General features: G+C 48.2%; 1 protein-coding gene across 9 annotated transcripts in view; it reads left to right on the forward strand.

Moving 5' to 3' along the window:
• The window catches only part of myo3b (myosin IIIB), an 884,551-nt gene that overhangs the window by 472,586 nt on the left and 390,811 nt on the right, over window positions 1-21,154 (forward strand). For all 9 annotated transcript variants that reach the window (XM_085986241.1, XM_085986242.1, XM_085986237.1 and 6 more), the window contains one exon: window positions 9,311-9,422. In XM_085986241.1, the coding sequence (XP_085842367.1) occupies window positions 9,311-9,422 (112 nt within the window). The remainder of the gene's footprint in view (window positions 1-9,310; window positions 9,423-21,154) is intronic.

Below are 21,154 nucleotides of genomic sequence, written 5' to 3' on the forward strand. Positions count from 1 at the left end.
GTCAGGCGGGGGACGTTAAAATCAAGGTCAAAGCTTCTATGAAAGGTCTTGTCAAATGTGCCTGGGTCGATACATCCTACTGGATGGGTACTGATGGGATGGTCTAACTTTCATATGGTGCTGCCTGATTAACCTGCCTTCCATTACAGCCTCCTGGTGCCCTTTTCCTTCAGCGTGTATAACATGTAAAGCCCATTTTGCAGCTTCAGATACTTGCTCGCTAATTTTCAATGTTATCAATGAGTAATACAGAATGTAGGTGAAGGTTTCTTGAGTGCAACAGTACAACATTTTTAAAGTACCTGCAGTCAAGCTGGAGATATGGCCAAAAGTCTCCACAAACAATCTCATTTCAACAGTTTCTCTTTAAACAAGTACTTCCACCTTGAGGAATTGGTCCTGAGAAATTGTGCCATTTAAATAGTGGTGCACAATCACAAAGATAAATGGGAAGGTGGAAGCCATTGAATTTAAGAGGGGTGTGATGTGCCTCAATAATTCCGAGACTCGATGTTAGCGAAACAAAACAAGGCTTTTATTAACTTAGAAGGTAACACGCAGTGGAGAGAGGTATCTTCCATCTGGAGGTCTGCAGTACTAGATATGAGGCCAGACTGAGCTTGCTTACATAGGGGCCAGGTATGGGCGGAGCCCTACACACAATACATTACAATATACAATACAATGGTGAGGAGACGGAACTGAGGTAAGGGAACTGAAACCTGAAACCAACCACAGTCACAGGCAGTGATGAATGGAATATTTCATCACATTCACCCCTTCTATAGATTTAGTCTGCTCGGGGGTTTGATAGTCCTCTGCGACCGACGTGGCTGTTGTGGTGTCGCGGGTGTCGGCTGGGTGTCCCCGGTGGCCTCCTGGGTCTCTGCCGGGGGTGCCGCCAGGGTTGTTGAAGGGGTAGTTGGTGGGGGTGCCGTTGGTCGATGTTCTTCCGGGGGTGATGAAAGAGTAGTGGGTGGGTAAGAGTTGCTGTGATCGTTGTTGTTGCTATTGCCGTGGTTGTTGTCGTTACCGGCTGGGGCGACGTCTTTTATGGACACGGTGTCCTCCCTTCCGTCGGCGTGCCGGACATACGCGTATTGGGGGTTGGCGTGGAGTAGGTGCACTGGCTCCACGAGAGGGTCCGTCTTGTGGCCCCTCACATGCCTTCGCACGAATACCGGACCTGGGGTGGAGAGCCATGACGGCATGGATACGCCTAAGGTGGATTTCCGGGGAAAGACAAACATTCGTTCATGAGGCGTGGCATTAGTGGCAGTACACAATAGCGACCGTATCGAATGGAGCACATCTGAGAGGACTTCCTGCCAGCGGGAGATAGGGAGGCCCTTGGTCCTTAGAGCTAGAGTGACTGCTTTCCATACTGTCCCGTTCTCTCGCTCCACTTGACCGTTACCCCGGGGGTTGTAGCTGGTGGTACGGCTCGTGGCGATCCCCCTGGACAGCATGTACTGGCGTAGCTCTTCACTCATGAAGGACGCCCCCCTATCCGTATGGATGTAGCTCGGCATACCGAACAGGCAGAACAGGCTGTTGAGGCATTTAATGACTGTGGCGCTGGTCATGTCTGGGCAGGGGAAGGCGAATGGGAAACGGGAGTATTCGTCCACAATGTTCAGGAAGTAAACATTGCGGTCGACTGACGGGAGGGGGCCCTTGAAATCTAAGCTGAGCCGCTCAAAGGGCCGTGTAGCTTTGATTAAGTGGGCTCTATCTGGGCGGTAGAACCGAGGCTTGCACTCAGCGCAAGTGCGGCAGTTCCTGGTCAGAGACCGAACTTCCTCAATCGAGTAGGGTAAGTTACGGGACTTTATGAAGTGGAACAGCCGCGTGACCCCTGGGTGGCAGAGGTCGTTGTGGAGGGTCTGTAGCCGATCCCCGGTGGCGCTGGCACACATCCCTCGTGAGAGGGCGTCAGGGGATTCGTTAAGGGCCCCTGGCCGGTAAATGATGTCATACTCGAAGGTGGAGAGCTCGATCCGCCACCTAAGAATCTTATCATTTTTAATCTTCCCCCTCTGTTTATTATTGAACATAAACGCTACCGACCGCTGGTCGGTAAGTAGGGTGAAGCGTTTGCCGGCTAGGTAGTGGTGCCAGTGGCGCACTGCCTCCACGATGGCTTGGGCCTCCTTTTCTACGGAGGAGTGTCTGATCTCGGGCCCTTGGAGGGTCCTCGAGAAGAAAGCTACGGGCCGCCCTGCCTGGTTGAGGGTGGCCGCCAAGGCAAAGTCAGACGCATCACTTTCCACTTGAAAGGGAGTGTTCTCGTCCACTGCCTGTAGCGTGGCCCGCTCAATATCCTGCTTAATGCTTTTGAAGGTGGCGTGGGCCTCAGCAGAGAGCGGAAAAGAGGATGCTTTCAAGAGGGGGCGGGCTTTGTCGGAGTAGTTGGGGACCCATTGGGAATAATAAGAAAATAACCCCAGGCACCTTTTCAGGGCTTTGGGAGTGTTGGGCAGGGGCAGCTCCCATAGGGGACGCAATCGGTCGGGGCCTGGTCTGATTTCCCCATTCTCCACCGCGCTGCCTAGTATGCAGAGACGCGTGGTGTTGAAAACGCACTTGTCCTCGTTGTAGGTGAGGTTGAGTTTTTGTGCGGTTTTCAGGAACCTCTCGAGGTTCGAGTCGTGATCCTGCTGGTTGTGACCGCAGATGGTGACGTTGTCGAGGTAGGGGAAGGTTGCCTGCAAGTGGTGGTCATCGACCATGCGATCCATCTCCCTCTGGAAGACCGAGACCCCATTCGTCACCCCAAAGGGGACTCTGAGGAATTGGTAGAGGCGTCCGTTCGCCTCGAAGGCGGTGTACGGGCGGTCCTCTGGTCTGATAGGGAGCTGGTGGTACGCTGACTTGAGGTCGATGGTGGAGAACACCCGGTATTGGGCGATTTGGTTCACCATTTCTGATATGCGGGGTAGCGGGTAGGCGTCTAGTTGGGTGTACCTGTTGATCGTTTGGCTATAGTCGATCACCATCCGTTTCTTCTCGCTACCCCTTACCACTACCACTTGGGCGCGCCACGGGCTGTTGCTGCGTTCAATAATGCGCTCTTTCAGGAGCCTGTCTACCTCGGTCGCGATAAACCGCCTGTCCTCCCAGCTGTACCTCCTGCTTTTGGTCGCTATTGGCCGGCAGTTAGGGGTAAGGTTCGCGAATAGCGAAGGCGGCTTTACCTTCAGGGTAGCCAGACCGCACACTGTGAGGGGCGGCTGGGACCCACCGTACTTGAGCGTGATGCTTTGGTGGTTGCACTGGAAATCCAGGCCCAAGATCACGCTCGCACATAGATTCTTCATGATTAATACTTTAAAATTATCATATACAGTTCCGTTAATGGACAATTGTACCGTGCAGTAACCCAGAATGGTCGATGTCTGGGTTTTATCAGCCATAGAGATGGTACCCTGGGTAGGGACCACCTTTAGGGAGAGTTGTTGTGCCAGTTCAGGGTGGATAAAACTCTCCGTGCTTCCACTGTCAATTAAACATTTAACCCTGCACCCGTTTACCTCGATGTCCACCATTGATTTGGATAGCGGGTGTGGCCTGGTCTGGTCCACTGTGACCGATGCCACTGTAGGGCCCTGATCGAGACAAGATGGCGTCCACGCTGTCTGCTCATAAGATAGCTGCTCCCACGGCGCGCACGCGGCGGTGGCGGGTTTTCCGGCGGTTGGTTTTCCGGCGGGGTTCCCTCTGCACACCTTCCCGAAGTGCCCCTTCTTACCACACTTAAAGCAGGTGGTGCCTTTCGCCGGGCACAGGTTTCTGGTGTGCTTTGGCTGCCCGCAGAAGTAGCAGTTGGGTCCCCGACGCGTCGCGGCTGTCGTAGGGCTTCTGGGGGGAGAGCGGGGCCCCGACGGTGTCGGGCTGCCGGGCGGGGAAGATGCCTTCCAAGATGGCGGCGCCCTTGGTGCACACATGGCGGCGTGGACGGCGCGGGCTGAAGAGTAGGCGTCCGAGTTTCTCTGGGCCACATCCAGGGATCGCGCGGTGTCCGCAGCCTGTTTCAGGTCCAATCCCGTTTTTTCCAGCAGTCTCTGCCGGATGTAAGTGGAGCTGAGGCCTGTGATAAAGGCATCGCGAACAAGCTCGTCAGTGTACACTGCGGCTTTTACATCTCGGCACTTGCAGTCTTTGCCAAGCATTTTCAGGGTGCCTAGGAACTCCTCCACCGATTCCCCAGGTCGCTGTGCGCGAGTAGCGAGCAGATGCCTAGCATACACCTCATTCGTAGGCTGCTGGTAATGCGCCTTTAAGATGTCGCAGGCGGCCAGGTACGTGTCGGCGTCTTGGATGAGGGGGTAAACCCGGTGGCTTACCCAATTCCGCAGAATTCCGAGTTTCATACTTGCAGCGTCCGTAGCGTCTTTGACGGCTGCGGAATTGTCCAGGAAGAATTCCATACACATAAACCAGTGTCCGAAGCGTGCCGATGCGTCCGAAGCATGCTGGTCCAAATCCAAACGTTCGGGTTTTAGGAGTTGATCCATTGTGTTGAAAAATAAGTTAATAAAATTGATGTGCCTCAATAATTCCGAGACTCGATGTTAGCGAAACAAAACAAGGCTTTTATTAACTTAGAAGGTAACACGCAGTGGAGAGAGGTATCTTCCATCTGGAGGTCTGCAGTACTGGATATGAGGCCAGACTGAGCTTGCTTACATAGGGGCCAGGTATGGGCAGAGCCCTACACACAATACATTACAATATACAATACAATGGTGAGGAGACGGAACTGAGGTAAGGGAACTGAAACCTGAAACCAACCACAGTCACAGGCAGTGATGAATGGAATATTTCATCACAGGGTGATGTCATTTTGTCCTAACTCCCTGATTTAAATATGGCAGCCATTAAGGGGCGGGCACTTCTTCAGTATGACATCAGTTGTGGGAAGTTACTGTAAACTATGATCAGGGAGAGAGGGGCTTAAATTCCTTAACGCCCCAAACTGGCCATGATACCGGTGACGGGTAGCGACGGCGTGCCGGAATGGTGAAGCCCGAGGACCAAAGTAAATTACTCCGCGGGCCTCATCAGAATAAACCAGGTGAGCTGTAGGTGGGTCCTTACAAATTTTGGACCACACTGAGGCCCAGAGGTAAGTCCAGGGGTGGGGTGGTGATTGGGAGGGGACTCGGGCGGGCCAGTAGTGGAGCGCAGTTGTTTTGTGGAGCCAGGAGGAGCACTCCTCCCCCTTCCAACTCCACAAAATACTAAACATGTTACAAGCTTTTGGGCCCTTTTTGAGCAGCCTCTAGCAGACCTGGAAATGTCAGTCTAGGATAAACAAAATTAGGTGTCTGGGTCTGAAGGGACCTAGATATGAGCTTTAGGGAAGCTGCAACTGTGAAGAATATGAATCACACGTGGGAGAAGAAAAAGAAGCTGATGCTGATCATGTTTTCAGGAGGAAGTAGCTTTTTTTAGTTACCTACCTGCAGGCGAAGCAAAGCAGAAGCAGATAACATGTGGACTCCAGACCATGGAAAATTTGCTTATTACAGACAAAATGGAGTAACATTACTTCTGCCTGTACTCACAACAGTCCTTTCAGTTGATAGTAATTTTAATACATATTTATTTATATAATTTTGCTGTATTCAGTTGAGAAGGTCAGGTGGAGGATGAGTATTTGGGACCTGCTTGGGGCACTCTGTCAGATTGATAGCATGATGAGTATAACCACATTGTGGAATTGAGCAGGTAGGCCAAGTGCCAACATCACTGCATTCTGAATTCCCCAACATTAACATTTTAAAGCTTTTCAGAGGCCATGCAGAGAATGTGTAAAGCACTTATTACATCTCAAATTTTATGCGAATGAATTGAAAATTGGTCCCACAACACGTTCTGTGCTGTGTTGTCTTCATTCTTGAGGCATTGCTCACCCATATAAAACAGCTGCTTATGGACTTTTATGCTGTTCACATCAGAACTTGGATCCTTAAAGCTACGACTGACAGACTAGTTGTGATTTGCAATTTGACAGTTCATGCTACGGTTTCTGCATTATTGATAGTATTACTTTTTCTGCATTCACACAGCAGATACACATCTGGTCCTAGCTCTCTTTTTACCCTTGTTGCTGCTTATCTGTTGCCATCAGCACTTGCTGTTCTTCACTTGTGCTGGGTTCCTCACTAAGTGATTCTTCCATCCTCTCTTTCAGGTTCCCCCGAGGTGGAATGTGCATTGGCCGGGTGCTGGGTGGACTGTATGTGGCAGCCACCTGGAGGAGTCGGCATGGGACCCATGGAATTTTCATTGGTGGCTCTGATTTAAATGAGATCAGTATGCTCTCAGTGCAAAACGCACTCCCAATAGGCAGCTTGCCGATCAGCTACTCCAGCAATGCACCCTGAGTCGCCTCATTGAGGGGAATTTCTGGCACTTGGCCCTGCATGACATTCCGGGCAGTATTTCCCTCTTTGGAGTAGAGTAATGGTGGGCCTGGCCCTCCTGCTCCACCATAACCCATTTTCCTGGATCGGGGGTAATTTCTATACAAGGTGGGATTCCCACCACCAAGAGGAAGCGAGCCTCTGCAAGACAGGTAAATTGTCTGGTGCCTGCAGTGGGACTGCCATAACAGCACCAAAAGAGGCAGCGGGGAATCTTAAAGGGCCTAATTTGCAGAAACCTACTGGCTTTATGAGCCTTAGCAGAGATTGAGATTGACAGAAATAAGTGAATTGGGGCAGATGTTTGGAAGCAGAGGGGTCCTCTGCTCGGCATAATTTTGGGTCTTTCCATGGCTATCCTGGGCCAGCACCACATTTCACCAGGCAGTCCCATGGAGTGGTGGTGGAATGGATGGATAGGAGGGAACTGGACTGGGAAACTGCCTCCCCACCACTGGCAATTGCATTCAGCAGATGGGGAAGGGCAGGTGGGGGTAGGGAGATGGAAATGGAGCTCTGGGCAGAGAGGAGGCGGTAGGCCTCGCCCCCGATTTTGCCCTATTTTCCAATTGCAAGTCAGCTCTCCCCCCATCCCAAATTTTGGGCAAAATCCTGGAGGAAAATTATGCCCTCCATCTTCTTCCCAGCAATCAGCCACAACAGGCAGCAGCCATTTATGAGCTGCGACATTCCATATTCCCCACCCACTTCCAGCTATAGCACTCCCATGCAAGTGGAAAATGTGCAGGGAGCATATTACAATCATTTAAGTTAGCTAACCTTGAAGGATTCAGTTGAATTGTCTCCCTGTCATTAAGCTGTTATGTTAAATTATGGGTGCAGTGTGTGAGGCTTTTATAGTCATTCATTTTATCTTGCATTGAGGCTGTTACAGTCCTGTCTATAAATCAAAACCATAGTACATGAAACTGAATATAAACTAAAAGTAACTCTATTACTCCTTTAAAAATGTTAGTTTGCTCAGTTGGTAGCAACCTTGCCTCTAAATCAGTGGCTGTGGATTCAAGCCCCACTTTATCATAGCCAATCAACCTAACCCGCACATCCAAAGATGTGCGGGTTAGGTTGATTGGCTATGATAAATTGACCTTAGTGTTAGGGGGATTAAATACGTGGGGTTACGGGGATAGGGTGGGATATGTGTTGGTGTAGGGGTTACGGGGATCGGGTGGGATATGTGTCGGTGCAGGCTCGATGGGCCGAAATGGCCTCTATCTGCACTGTGGGGTTTCTGTGATTCTGTGATTCAGGACCTGAGCACAAAATCGAGACTGACACTTCAGTGTAGTATTGAAGGAGCGCAGTATTGTTGGAGGTGCCATCCTTAAGATGAACTGTTAAGTCCAGGCCTCATCTGCCTGTTCCAGTGTTTCAGATGAAGGTTAAAGTTCCCACAGGGGTGAAATGCCTCAGGGCTTCTTCCACTCCACCACCATAACTTCAGTGGAAACCCACTTTACATGTGAAAACAGGATTTCTACTGAAGTTACAGTGCGGGAGTGGGAGAGGCCCCAAGGAAATTCACCCCCAGTGTTTTTCAAAGATGAGCAGGGAATTCTCCTAGCCAACATTCTTCCCTCAATCCACGTCATCAAAAATAGATTACCTGATCATTCGTCTCATAGCTGTTTGTGGGACCTTGCTGTGTGCAAAATTGCTGCTGTGCTTATTTACATAATAAGTGACTGCACTTCAAAGTATGGACATAGTGAAGTGTTTTGAGATGCTTAGAGAAATGATCAGGCAAAATCTTTATTTCATTCCTTTTCTTTCCTCCCTTTTCCCTTTCTTTTGTCCCTTCTTTGTCTTTCCTTACCTCCTTTCTTCCTTTAAGTGTCAGCTGTGGCTCAGTGGGTAGCACTCTCACCTCTGAGTCAGAAGGTTGTGGATTCAAGTCCGACTCCAGACACTTGAGCAGCAAAATCTAGGATGACATTCCAGTGCAGTACTGAGGGAGTGCTGCACTGTTGGAGTTGCCATCTTTTGGATGAAACATTAAACCGAGCTCTCTCTCAGGTGGACATAAAAGATCCCATGGCACTATTTCGAAGAAGAGCAGGGGAGTTATCCCTGGTGTCCTGGCCAATATTTATCCGTCAATCAACATCACAAAAACAGATTATCTGGTCATTATCTCCTTGCTGTTTGTAGGATCTTGCTGTGCATAAATTGGCTGCCTTGTTTCCTACATTACAACAGTGACTACATTTTTTTTAAAGTACTTCATTGGCTGTAAAGCGCTTTGGCACGTCTGGTGGTTGTGAAGGGCGCTATATAAATGCAAGTCTTTTTTTATTCATCCTGTTACTTCACCGAGTACACAAATGGACTGACATTTTTAGATCATAACTACAAATTTGAACTCCATTCTTATATAAATGAATAAATGAGTTTATAGTGCTTCATAGTGACACTTTTGAAAAAATGTCTTAATGCATAGCTCATAATGATACTACTCCATTGGTGATATAAATTGTGTTTCACAATGCTAGTATTAATTAATTTTCTTTCACATCAAATTTAGAGACTGATGTTACTAATCAATGATTTGTTCCTCATTTCCCTGAGGAAATAATGTGACAAAGAACGACTCAAAGAAAGTAAACTTTATTATATTTGCAATTTAAACTGAGTTGTGAATTATGTTAAATTGGTTAACAAGTTTGTTGAAAAGCTGATGTTAGTTTTTGTCCAAAGAAAACTGTTGGTTGATGACCCTAAGGGTGATTCCTTTACATGTGCTTCAAATATGTTTTGACTGCCTGTAGAATTTTCTTGTTATTAATATTGCTCTTGTTGTTACTATTAATCTGTAGCCTGTGAAATGTTCACCTGTGCTTTGTTCTCCTATCTGTTAGATACTACTACCTTGCCTTTAGGGCACATCAGATACCTCCTGCTAATTGTGAAAGCTGTACTGCTATTCTAGAGAAAGCAAGACTAGACAAGTGGGTGCTTGGAAAAACTAAGGTAAGAATAGTCTTCGGAATTTTTTAATGTCACTGATCTTTATAGCTGGCTTTTCTCAGGATTGCTGAATACTCTTTGATTGTTTTTGAAAAATTGATGGCACATTTCCATGAATGTGTTCATTTCAATATGTAATGTTACATTAGAACAGTAATAAACTATTATATGCAGTTCAACTGAAGTAGTTGTAGTTCTAAATATTGCTTTTTTCTGTGCATTGGCGAGAGGAAATTTGTTACTTATAAAGTTGCAGATGTTCACTGGTTCTGTGCTTGCCACTGTGTACAGAGACTCCATGTTAGCAGCACTGCAAAGCGAAGTGGGATTGGAACAGTATGAGAATGAATATTCATAAACATACTTAAGGATGTTGGTCCTGAAAATTTGTGGTTGTGTTAGCGGACTCCCACTGTAATTTCACTGCAGTCTACAGGAATGGCCAGAAACTGGCCAGGGACCTAGATACATCAAGTCTCCACCGGCCCTTATGAGGCCATTGACATAAGAGGAGCACAGGGCTGGGGTGGGAACTCAGAATTTTGTCATTCCAATGTGCTTGGCCTTCCTTGGGACCCAGTGTACGGTTGGCACAGATACGTCTGGTGCCACCAGGTGTACTGACTATTTAAGGGGCCGATGTGGAGTCCATATTATTTGGCAGCTCCCTAGGGATCTGTGGAGCAGCTGCAGGATGTTTCTGGAGGGGAGGAGAAGCTGGCATCCACCATCTACCCTTGGCCTGGGGCTCTGGCCAAAGTGGTGGGGGGGCATCCCAGATGCGCCTTAGCCCATCAAAGACATTTACATCACGGGATCTTCCCCAGCCCCTGCAAATTTTGACAGGGTAGCTGGTGGAGGTCCGGGTGGCACATATTGGCATTTAAGCTGAGCTGTGCTGGCCCATGAATTTTTAGAGCAGTTAACTTTACAAAAGTTATGAATGAAGAAAGATTATTTAGGGTAATCAACTTGTCCATTATTCAGATCTCTGTTTGGAACCTGTTTTTGGTGGAGTCATATTTTCAGATGTTATTAGGCTTGAAGTATTTTAAATTTACATTGATTTGAATGAACACAAGAGACAGAAGAATGTTATGTTGCTCAACTTTATAAAGTAACACCACTTGCCTGTATAACAACCATTGACTGCACTTTAAGTAATTTATTGGTTGTGAAGCATTTTGAGAAATCCTGAGAACGTTATAAGGTTCTTTACTTTATTATTTTGTATGAAACCATCAGCTTAAAGTTTTTAGGACATTTTGAGTTACCTATTTTTCAACATTTAAAAAAAACTTTCCCTAATTGTGAACACAAGAACAGGAGGAGGCCATTCAGCCCATCGAGCCTACTCCGACATTCAATTAGATCATGGCTGATCTGTACCTTTTTTTTATTCATTCATGGGATGTGGGTGCCGCTGGCAAGGCCAGCATTTATTGCCCATCGCTAGTTGCCCTTGAGAAGGTGGTGGTAAGCCGCCGCCTTGAATCGCTGCAGTCCGTGTGGTGAAGGTACTCCCACAGTGCTGTTAGGGAGCGAGTTCCAGGATTTTGACCCAACGACAATGAAGGAACAGCGATATACTTCCAAGTCAGGATGGTGTGTGACTTGGAGGGGAACTTGGAGGTACTGGTGTTCCCATGCGCCTGTTGCCCTTGTCCTTCTAGGTGGTGGAAACCATGGGTTTCTGAGGTGCTGCCGAAGAAGCCTTGGCGAGTTGCTGCAGTGCATCTTGTAGATGGTACACACTGCAGCCACGGTACGCCGGTGGTGGAGGGAGTGAATGTTTAAGGTGGTGGATGGGGTGCCAATCAAGCGGGCTGCTTTGTCCTGGATGGTGTTGAGCTTCTTGAGTGTTGTTGGAGCTGCACTCATCCAGGCAAGTGGAGAGTATTCCATCACACACCTTACTTGTGCCTAGTAGATGGTGGAAAGGCTTTGGGGAGTCAGGAGGTGAGACACTCGCCGCAGAATACCCAGCCTCTGACCTGCTCTTGTTGCCACAGTATTTATGTGGCTGGTCCAGTTAAGTTTCTGGTCAATGGTGACGCCCAGGATGTTGATGGTGGGGGATTGTGCGATGGTAATGCAATTGAATGCCAAAGGGCGGTGGTTAGACTCTCACTTGTTGGAGATAGTCATTGCCTGGCACTTGTGTGGCGCAAATGTTACCTGCCACTTATCAGCCCAAGCTTGAATGTCGTCCAGGTCTTGTTGCATGCGGGCATAGACTGCTTCATTATCTGAGGAGTTGTGAATGGCACTGAACACTGTACAGTCATCAGCGAACATCCCCATTTCTGACCTTATGTTGGAGGGAAGATCATTGATGAAGCAGCTGAAGATGGTTGGGCCCAGGACACTGCCCTGAGGAACTCCTGCAGCGATGTCCTGGGGCTGAGATGATTGACCTCCAACCACCACAACCATCTTCCTTTGTGCTAGGTATGACTCCAGCCAGTGGAGAGTTTTCCCCCTGATTCCCATTGACTTCAGTTTTACTAGGGTTACTTGATGTCACACTCAGTCAAATGCTGCCTTGATGTCAAGGGCGGTCACTCTCACCTCACCTCTGGAATTCAGTTCCTTTATCCATGTTTTGACCAAGGCAGTAATGAGGTCTGGAGCCGAGTGGTCCTGGCAGAACCCAAACTGGGCATGAGAGAGCAGGTTATTGGTGAGTAAGTGCCCCTTGATAGCACTGTCGACGACACCTTCCATCACTTTGCTGATGATTGAGATGGACTGATGGGGTGGTAATTGATCGGATTGGATTTGTCCTGCTTTTTGTGGACAGAACATAGGGCAGTTTTCCACATTGTCGGATAGATGCCAGTGTTGTAGTTGTACTGGAACAGCTTGGCTAGAGGCGTGGCTAATTCTGGAGCACAAGTCTTCAGCACGGTAGCCGGGATGTTGTTGGGGCCCACAGCCTTTGCTGTATCCAGTGCGCGCAGCTCAATTGGGTCTCATTCGCACAAGAAGCCTATAATAGCCTATTTTATTCTTTAAAACACAAATGGTTCATCTCCACCTGCAACCCTTCTATGCAAAAAACACTTCAATCTTAACCTAATTAGCATCTCCTTTTTGAAGAGAATGATAAAGCATACTATTCTAGTATTACTGTGGAAAATCTATGCAACTAAACTCGAAATAATGGCCCAGAAATTAGGTTCGGGGGCTTGCCGCGCGTGCAAACCCCCAATGTGCACTTACTCGGCGCGCCGACAGCTGAAGCCTGGGCCCGCTTGGAATTCCTGTCACTGACCCGGTTCAGCTGTCGGCGCGCTGTGCTTGCCTGATCCAGCGGCGTAGTTAGTTCGATGTGCCAGCTGGGATCAGGTGAGCACTGGGCAGCCAATCAGGGGAGGGAAAACTTCATTCATGAGTTTGATAGTAAGAACTGTCAAACTCATGAAAACTACGGGCACCCAAAACACTACTTAAACTTTAAATAAAATTTTAAAAAACATCCCACTAATTAAATTAACTATAAATAACTTAAAAAAACTATTTTAAACAATTAATCAAATTTTTGAAAAAAATAATTTTTTAAGCAATCTGGTCTAAAAATACACTCACCTTACTGTAAAGTCCTTAAAAACAATGGCCCAGTAATTCCGGGCACAACGCGTGAGTCCGGACGGGGTACTCACGCGTGTGCCCGGAGGAATTGCCGGTTTTCAGCATACACAGCGCATGCGCTGAAAACCGGCATTTTCCGTCCTCTGACCCAAGGGGTTAAGAGGCAGTACGCGCGCGACTGCACAGGCAGCGCGTGCGCAGTAAAATTCCTTTTTTTTTTCCAGAGTTGCGCGCGTGTAAAGGCCTCCGGTCTTTACGTGTGGAAAAACAAGACGTAAGTATTTAGTTTTTCAGGTAAGTGGGCTTTTAGTACAATGTAGAAATTTTTTTTCCACAGGTTTGTTATTTTTAAAGAATTTACCGGATGGTAAGTTTAGTTTTAGACCCTATTTTTTTAAAATTTATTTTTTTCAAAAAATTGATTAATTGTTTAAAACATTTTTAAAAACTTATTTATAGTTAATATAATCAGTGGGATGTTTTTTAAAATTTTATTAAAAGTTAAAGTAGTGTTTTGGCAGCCCATACTTTTCATGAGTTTGACAGCTCTTACTGTCAAACTCATGAATGAGTTTCCCCTCCCCTGATTGGCTGCACAGTGCTCACCTGATCCCAGCTGGCACATCGCACTAACTACGCTGCTGGATCAGGTAAGCACAGCGCGCCGACAGCTGAACCGAGCCAGTGACAGGAAATGCAAGCAGGCCCGGGCTTCAGATGTCGGCGCACAGGGTGAGTGCAGATCGGGGGCTTGCACGCGCGGCAAGCCCCCGATCCTAATTTCAGGGCCAATAAAGCTGTGGAAAAAATGTTATAATTTTAAATAATAGACCACTTACCTAAAAGAATCAAGTCCTTACGTCTCCTTTTTACATTTCTAAAAAGTTGAGGCCCTTACACACGGGCAAACCTGTCAAAAAGAAGGAAGTTCAACGCGTGCGCGCAGAGTCCTGCGCGCATGCGTTGGACCTCTGAACCCCTTGGAGGAAATGCCGGTTTCCCGCGCATGCGCTGTGCATGCTGAAATCCGGCACTTCCAACGGGCCCACGCGTGAGTACCTCGTCCGTACTCACGCGTTGGGACCGGAATTACTGGGCCAATGTAGAAGTGGAAGTGCTGCAGCCATTCTGTTCTCATGGGCTGCAGGTCCTATTTTCTCTTCAGTTTTGTGTTTTATACCTGTGCAGTAATTTCTACCTCCAGGCTAGCTGTTTTTTGTAAATGCTTCACAATGTCTGTTGAAATAAGTCTTCTGATTGGTAACCAGATCCATATGTTTTTGCAAAAGCAAAATTCTGTGGTGCTGGAAATCTGAAATTAAAACGTAAAATGCTGCCTGACCGGCTGAATATTTTCAGCATTTTCTGTCCACATGTTTTTGGAAAGTTTCTGTCATATGGTCACCATTCTATGATTATATATTGTGGGCACTCTATCTGAGATGTTTAAATTTGTCAATAAAGATAGAAAAATATAATTTTTATGTAAAGTTGTAAGATCTGTACATCAATTGAATTCATTTAATCGCAGAAACATATACTATCACTTGGTCAATTACTCATTCACCATTTAATTTTTATTATACAGCACAGTATTGCTCTTAGTGAGTTGGTGAATAAGCTATTTAATAACACCCAATAGGGGTATTTATGCCATCTAGCGGATAACATTAGGCCACTGATTTACAGTAATTGAATAAGTCGGTTTTCATTTCTATTAAATGGAATACTTAGATTTTTCTTTGGAGATCAGATTCTATGGTCAAAATTTTAACATCAAAGAGAGAATGGGCTTGGGAGTGGGTGGGTAGTTAAAAGCGCTGAAATTGACAGCGCGTCGGAAGCCAGCTTCAACCCACTGGCTTCCACATTTAACTCGAGCACGTTCGACTGCAAGCAAGAAACCCCCTCAGGAGAGGCGGGTTAGCTATTTAAAGCAATTAACATCTATTTAAGAGGCTATTAAGAGCCTTTTTTACTTGTGGTTTGAACTTCCCGGGCTTTCTGAACCTAGCCAATGAAAGCAAGGCGAGAGCAGAACAGCAATCGAGGGGTCTGAGCAAATGACAGTCAAAACATCCCATGAATACTGAGACCTCAAACCTGCTTCCCTGCCTCAGGGAAAGGCTTTTGCTCACACCACTTGTTCTGAGAGTTTGCTTTCAGGTATTTGCAGGTGATTTCTACAACTTTGGAGGTCGCTCTCAGTACACTGGAGGTCACGCTCACTACATTGGAGGATTGTGCGTCTGATCTCCACTTTACATCTGTCATATATCAGATGTAAGAAATCACACAACACCAGGTTATAGTCCAACAGCTTTATTTGAAATCACAAGCTTTCGGAGCGCTGCTCCTTCTTCAGGTGAAGCGGAGAAATGCATAAAGACACAGCTTATATAGTCAGAGAATCATGTCAGATGTTTACAGGTAACCTTTCCAACTGCCATTTATCGCACCTCAGCAGAGAGATAATCACAGCAGTCAAAGGTGTGAATGGTGTCCAAACAGGTCAGTCAGGGAAACATTACATCAAAGAACAATGAGGTGGGGTCACAAGGGGTCAAATATTGCAGATGCTGGGGTCTGTATGAAAAACAAAAAAACAGGCAAAAAACATTTTTTTGGGCTGGAAATCACAGCAGGTCCAGCCGCATCTGTGTAGAGAGAACAAGCCAATGTCGACTCGAGTCTGGATGACCCTGCATCAGGTGGGGTTACATGTAGCGTGACATGAACCCAAGATCTCGGTTAAGGCCGTCCTCATGGGTGCGGAACTTGGCTATCAGTTTCTGCTCGACGATTTTGCGTTGTCGTGTGTCTCGAAGGCCACCTTGGAGAATGCTTACCCGAAGATCGGAGGCTGAATGTCCTTGACTGCTGAAGTGTTCCCCGACTGGGAGGGAACACTCCTGCCTGGTGATTGTTGCGCGGTGTCCGTTCATCCGTTGTCGCAGTGTCTGCATGGTCTCGCCGATGTACCATGCTCCGGGGCATCCTTTCCTGCAACGTATGAGGTAGACAATGTTGGCCGAGTCACATGAGTATGTACCATGTACCTGGTGGGTGGTGTCCTCACGTGTGATGATGGTATCTGTGTTGATGATCTGGCATGTCTTGCAGAGGTTGCTGTGGCAGGGTTGTGTGGTGTCGTGGTCGCTGTTCTCCTGGAAGCTGGGTAATTTGCTGCGAACGATGGTCTGTTTGAGGTTAGGCGGCTGTTTGAAAGCGAGTAGTGGAGGCGTGGGGATGGCCTTAGCGAGGTGTTCGTCGTCATCGATGACATGTTGAAGGCTGCGAAGAACATGGCGTAGTTTCTCCGCTCCGGGGAAGTACTGGACGACGAAGGGTACTCTGTTGGTTGTGTCCCGTGTTTGTCTTCTGAGGAGGTCTATGCGATTTTTCGCTGTGGCTCGTCGGAACTGTCGATCGACGAGTCGAGCGTCATATCCCGTTCTTACAAGGGCGTCTTTCAGTGTCTGTAGGTGTCCATCGCGTTCCTCCTCGTCTGAGCAGATCCTGTGTATTCGCAGGGCTTGTCCATAGGGGATGGCTTCTTTAACGTTAAAGAAGCCATCCCCTATGGACAAGCCCTGCGAATACACAGGATCTGCTCAGACGAGGAGGAACGCGATGGACACCTACAGACACTGAAAGACGCCCTTGTAAGAACGGGATATGACGCTCGACTCGTCGATCGACAGTTCCGACGGGCCACAGCGAAAAATCGCATAGACCTCCTCAGAAGACAAACACGGGACACAACCAACAGAGTACCCTTCGTCGTCCAGTACTTCCCCGGAGCGGAGAAACTACGCCATGTTCTTCGCAGCCTTCAACATGTCATCGATGACGACGAACACCTCGCTAAGGCCATCCCCACGCCTCCACTACTCGCTTTCAAACAGCCGCCTAACCTCAAACAGACCATCGTTCGCAGCAAATTACCCAGCTTCCAGGAGAACAGCGACCACGACACCACACAACCCTGCCACAGCAACCTCTGCAAGACATGCCAGATCATCAACACAGATACCATCATCACACGTGAGGACACCACCCACCAGGTACATGGTACATACTCATGTGACTCGGCCAACGTTGTCTACCTCATACGTTGCAGGAAAGGATGCCCCGGAGCATGGTACATCGGCGAGACCATGCAGACACTGCGACAACGGATGAACGGACACCGTGCAACAATCACCAGGCAGGAGTGTTCCCTCCCAGTCGGGGAACACTTCAGCAGTCAAGGACATTCAGCCTCCGATCTTCGGGTAAGCATTCTCCAAGGTGGCCTTCGAGACACACGACAACGCAAAATCGTCGAGCAGAAACTGATAGCCAAGTTCCGCACCCATGAGGACGGCCTTAACCGAGATCTTGGGTTCATGTCACGCTACATGTAACCCCACCTGATGCAGGGTCATCCAGACTCGAGTCGACATTGGCTTGTTCTCTCTACACAGATGCGGCTGGACCTGCTGTGATTTCCAGCCAAAAAAAATGTTTTTTGCCTGTTTTTTTGTTTTTCATACAGACCCCAGCATCTGCAATATTTGACCCCTTGTGACCCCACCTCATTGTTCTTTGATGTAATGTTTCCCTGACTGACCTGTTTGGACACCATTCACACCTTTGACTGCTGTGATTATCTCTCTGCCGAGGTGCGATAAATGGCAGTTGGAAAGGTTACCTGTAAACATCTGACATGATTCTCTGACTATATAAGCCGTGTCTTTATGCATTTCTCCACTTCACCTGAAGAAGGAGCAGCGCTCCGAAAGCTTGTGATTTCAAATAAAGCTGTTGGACTATAACCTGGTGTTGTGTGATTTCTTACATTTGTCCACCCCAGTCCAACTCCGGCATCTCCACACCATGGTCATATATCAGATTAGCATGGGTGCCGCTTATGCTGTTTCACCTTGGACCTCAGATGAGGTTGCGGGCTCGACGGGCCGAATGGCCTCCTTTTGTGCTGTAACCATTCTTTGATTCTATGAGGATCAACACCAGCAGCAGCCTTCTCCTCACTGACCTACCGCTCCACAGGAGAGAGGAGATGAGCACAAGGGTGTAGTTCGCAGGAGGCGATACCCCCAACACAGGGTATATAGGCAGAGGATCAGCTTCCTGGACATGACTGAACACCAGTGCCTCAGGAGGCTCAGGGTATCGTGTCAGGTCGTGGCAGACATTTGTAACCTGCTGGAAGATGACCTGCTGCCAAGTGGACCTGATGGACATGCGTTACCAATGGCTGTAAAAGTCACCACTGTCCACAACTTCTTTGCCTCAGGTTGCTTCCAGGGATCTGCAGGAGACATTTGCAGGATTTCGCAGTCGGCCGCCCACAAATGCATCACCCAGGTGACCAATGCCATGTTTGCCAGGGCAGGCAATTATGTACACTTTGCCACCGATGAAGCCAGTCAGAATGAGCGGGCACTCGGTTTTGCAGCTCTGGCTGGCTTCCCACAGGTGTAGGGCGTCATCGACTGTACACATGTGGCCATCAAGGCACCCCCAGATCACCCAGGAGTGTCCGTGAACTGCAAGGGCTTCCACTCCATCAATGTGCAGCTCGTCTGCAACCACAAAAAGATCATCATGCATGTGTATGCCAGATTCCCAGGGAGCTGTCATGATTCAATCGTCCTGTGCCAGTCCACCCTCCCTCAGCTCTTCGCATCTCCAACCAGACTTACCGGCTGGCTGCTTGGAGACCTGGGATATCCACGGAAGACGTGGCTGATGACACCCTTGAGGAGGCCGGAGCACTACAATCAAAGCCAAATGACGACGTGATGTGAAATAGAGCAGAGGTAGAGGCAGGTTGCTCACTTCCCTGCTCTGACTGCTGAGATACTTTTGGCCGATGTCCTCTAGGTTTTGGAGCCCGTGAGGGCCCCACCAAAGACTGCTCCTCCTGCACCTGTGCAGGGGCAAACTCGGCCATCAGGACACGAGGCAACATGTGGGGCTCTGACTGGGGATGGGGGGTGGTGGCAATGGGGGAGAAGTGGGAGTGTTTTGAGTAGAGTCCCGACTTCCATGTCCCCTTTCACCATCATCCCTCTCATGACCCACCCACACTTCCCTGCTAGCAAGGTGCTGAAGAGCACTTTGCTGCACATCAGTAGGGCGATGAAGGGCCAAGTCTAGGTTTCTATCCATCCTTGTTAAGGTGGCATCCAGAGTGTGCAAGCTGTTGGTGAGAGCAAGCATGCACTCGTTTGAATGCCACGTTTGATTCTCCATGCAGATGGCCACCCTTTCCATGGACAAACACATCATAGGCATAGCCTGTGACATCATGCCAGTCATACTTAAGATGACAACCACGACGTGCGTGGATTCTTTAGTGCAGTCAAGACCACCTATGGCCCAACTACCCAAGGTCCTACCCGACTGCGGGCCAAGAACGGAGAGGTACTCATCAAGGACAGGGAGGCAGTCAGTGCCCGCTGGAAGGAGCACTTCGAAGATCTCCTTAACTGAGACTTTGTTTTCGACGCGAGTGTCCTCAACTCCATCATGCAGCATGCTACCCACCACTACCTCAGCACAACCCCAGCCCGGTATGAGGTTGAAAAGGCCATCCGACAACTGAAGAACAGCAAGGCCTCGAGCAGGTGGAATCCTTGCCGAGGCACTAAAGCATGGCGGAGAAGCACTATTGGCGTGAATTCATGAACACATCTCTCTTATCTGGAAGGAGGAGAGCATGCCAGGGGATCTCAGAAACCTCGTAATTGTGACCATCTTCAAGAAAGGTGAAAAGTCTGATTGCAGTAATTACAGAGGAATTTCCCTGCTGTCTGCCACAGGGAAAGTCATCACAAGAATCCTCCTCAATCGCCTTCTCCCAGTGGCTGAAGAGCTCCTCCCGGATTCCGCCCACTAAGGGGAACAATGGACATGATCACCACGCACCAATTACAAGAGAAATACAGGGAACAGCACCACCGGCTGTACATGGCCTTTTTTGACGTCACAAAGGCCTTCGACACAGTCAACCGTGAGGGATTATGGAGTGTCCTCCTCAAATTCGGCTGCCCTCAAAAGTTTGTCACCATCCTCTGCCTGCATCACGACAACATGCAAGCCGTGATCCTGACACATGGTTCCACCACAGACCCAATTCACGTACGGACTGGGGTCAAGAAAGGCTGTGTCATCACACCAACGGTCCTTTCGATCTTATAAGAACATAAGAACATAAGAAATAGGAGCAGGAGTAGGCCAATCGGCCCCTCGAGCCTGCTCCACCATTCAATAAGATCATGGCTGATCTGATCCTAACCTCAAATCTTCTATCACTCTGCATCCACCCGAACCCATGTGATCTCCCGGGAGAGGCGAAAAACCAGATAAAGACCCAATGGCCAATTTGGGAGAAAAAAGTCTGGGAAATTCCTCTCCGACCCATCTAGGCGATCGAAATTCTTCCAGGAGATCACTCTGTCCCTATATTTTCTACAGTACTTACCTTCTGTAAAGGCGATCTCCACCCCAGCCAGGAACAGGAATAAAACCATCTCCTGAAATCTAACACAGAATTAGAACACAGTAGGAGCAGAACCAGGCTACACGGCCCCTGGGCCCACTCCACTACCCACAGGGCCATGACCATTCCGAACCTAGACTCATGTCCAATTTCCTGCCCGCTCCCCGTAACCCTTAATTCCCTTTACTTCTAGGAAACTATATTTCTGTTTTAAATTTATTTAATGATGTAGCTTCCACAGCTTTCTGGGGCAGCAAATTCCACAAACCTACCACCCTCTGAGTGAAGAAGTTTCTCCTCATCTCAGTTTTGAAAGAGCAGCCCCTTATTCTAAGATTATGCCCCCTAGTTCTAGTTTCACCCTTCATTGGGAACATCCTCACCGCATCCACCCGATCAAGCCCCTTCACAATCTTATATGTTTCAATAAGATCGCCTCTCATTCTTCTGAACTCCAATGAGTAGAGTCCCAATCTACTCAACCTCTCCTCATATGACCGCCCCCTCATCCCCGGGATTAACCGAGTGAACCTTCTTTGTACTGACTCGAGAGCAAGTATGTCTTTTCTTAAGTATGGACACCAAAACTGTATGCAGTATTCCAGGTGCGGTCTCACCAATACCTTGT

Source organism: Somniosus microcephalus, chromosome 4 (assembly GCF_052327205.1).
Source record: "Somniosus microcephalus isolate GS21.2 chromosome 4, FLI_Smic_1.0, whole genome shotgun sequence".
NCBI lineage: Eukaryota > Metazoa > Chordata > Chondrichthyes > Squaliformes > Somniosidae > Somniosus > Somniosus microcephalus.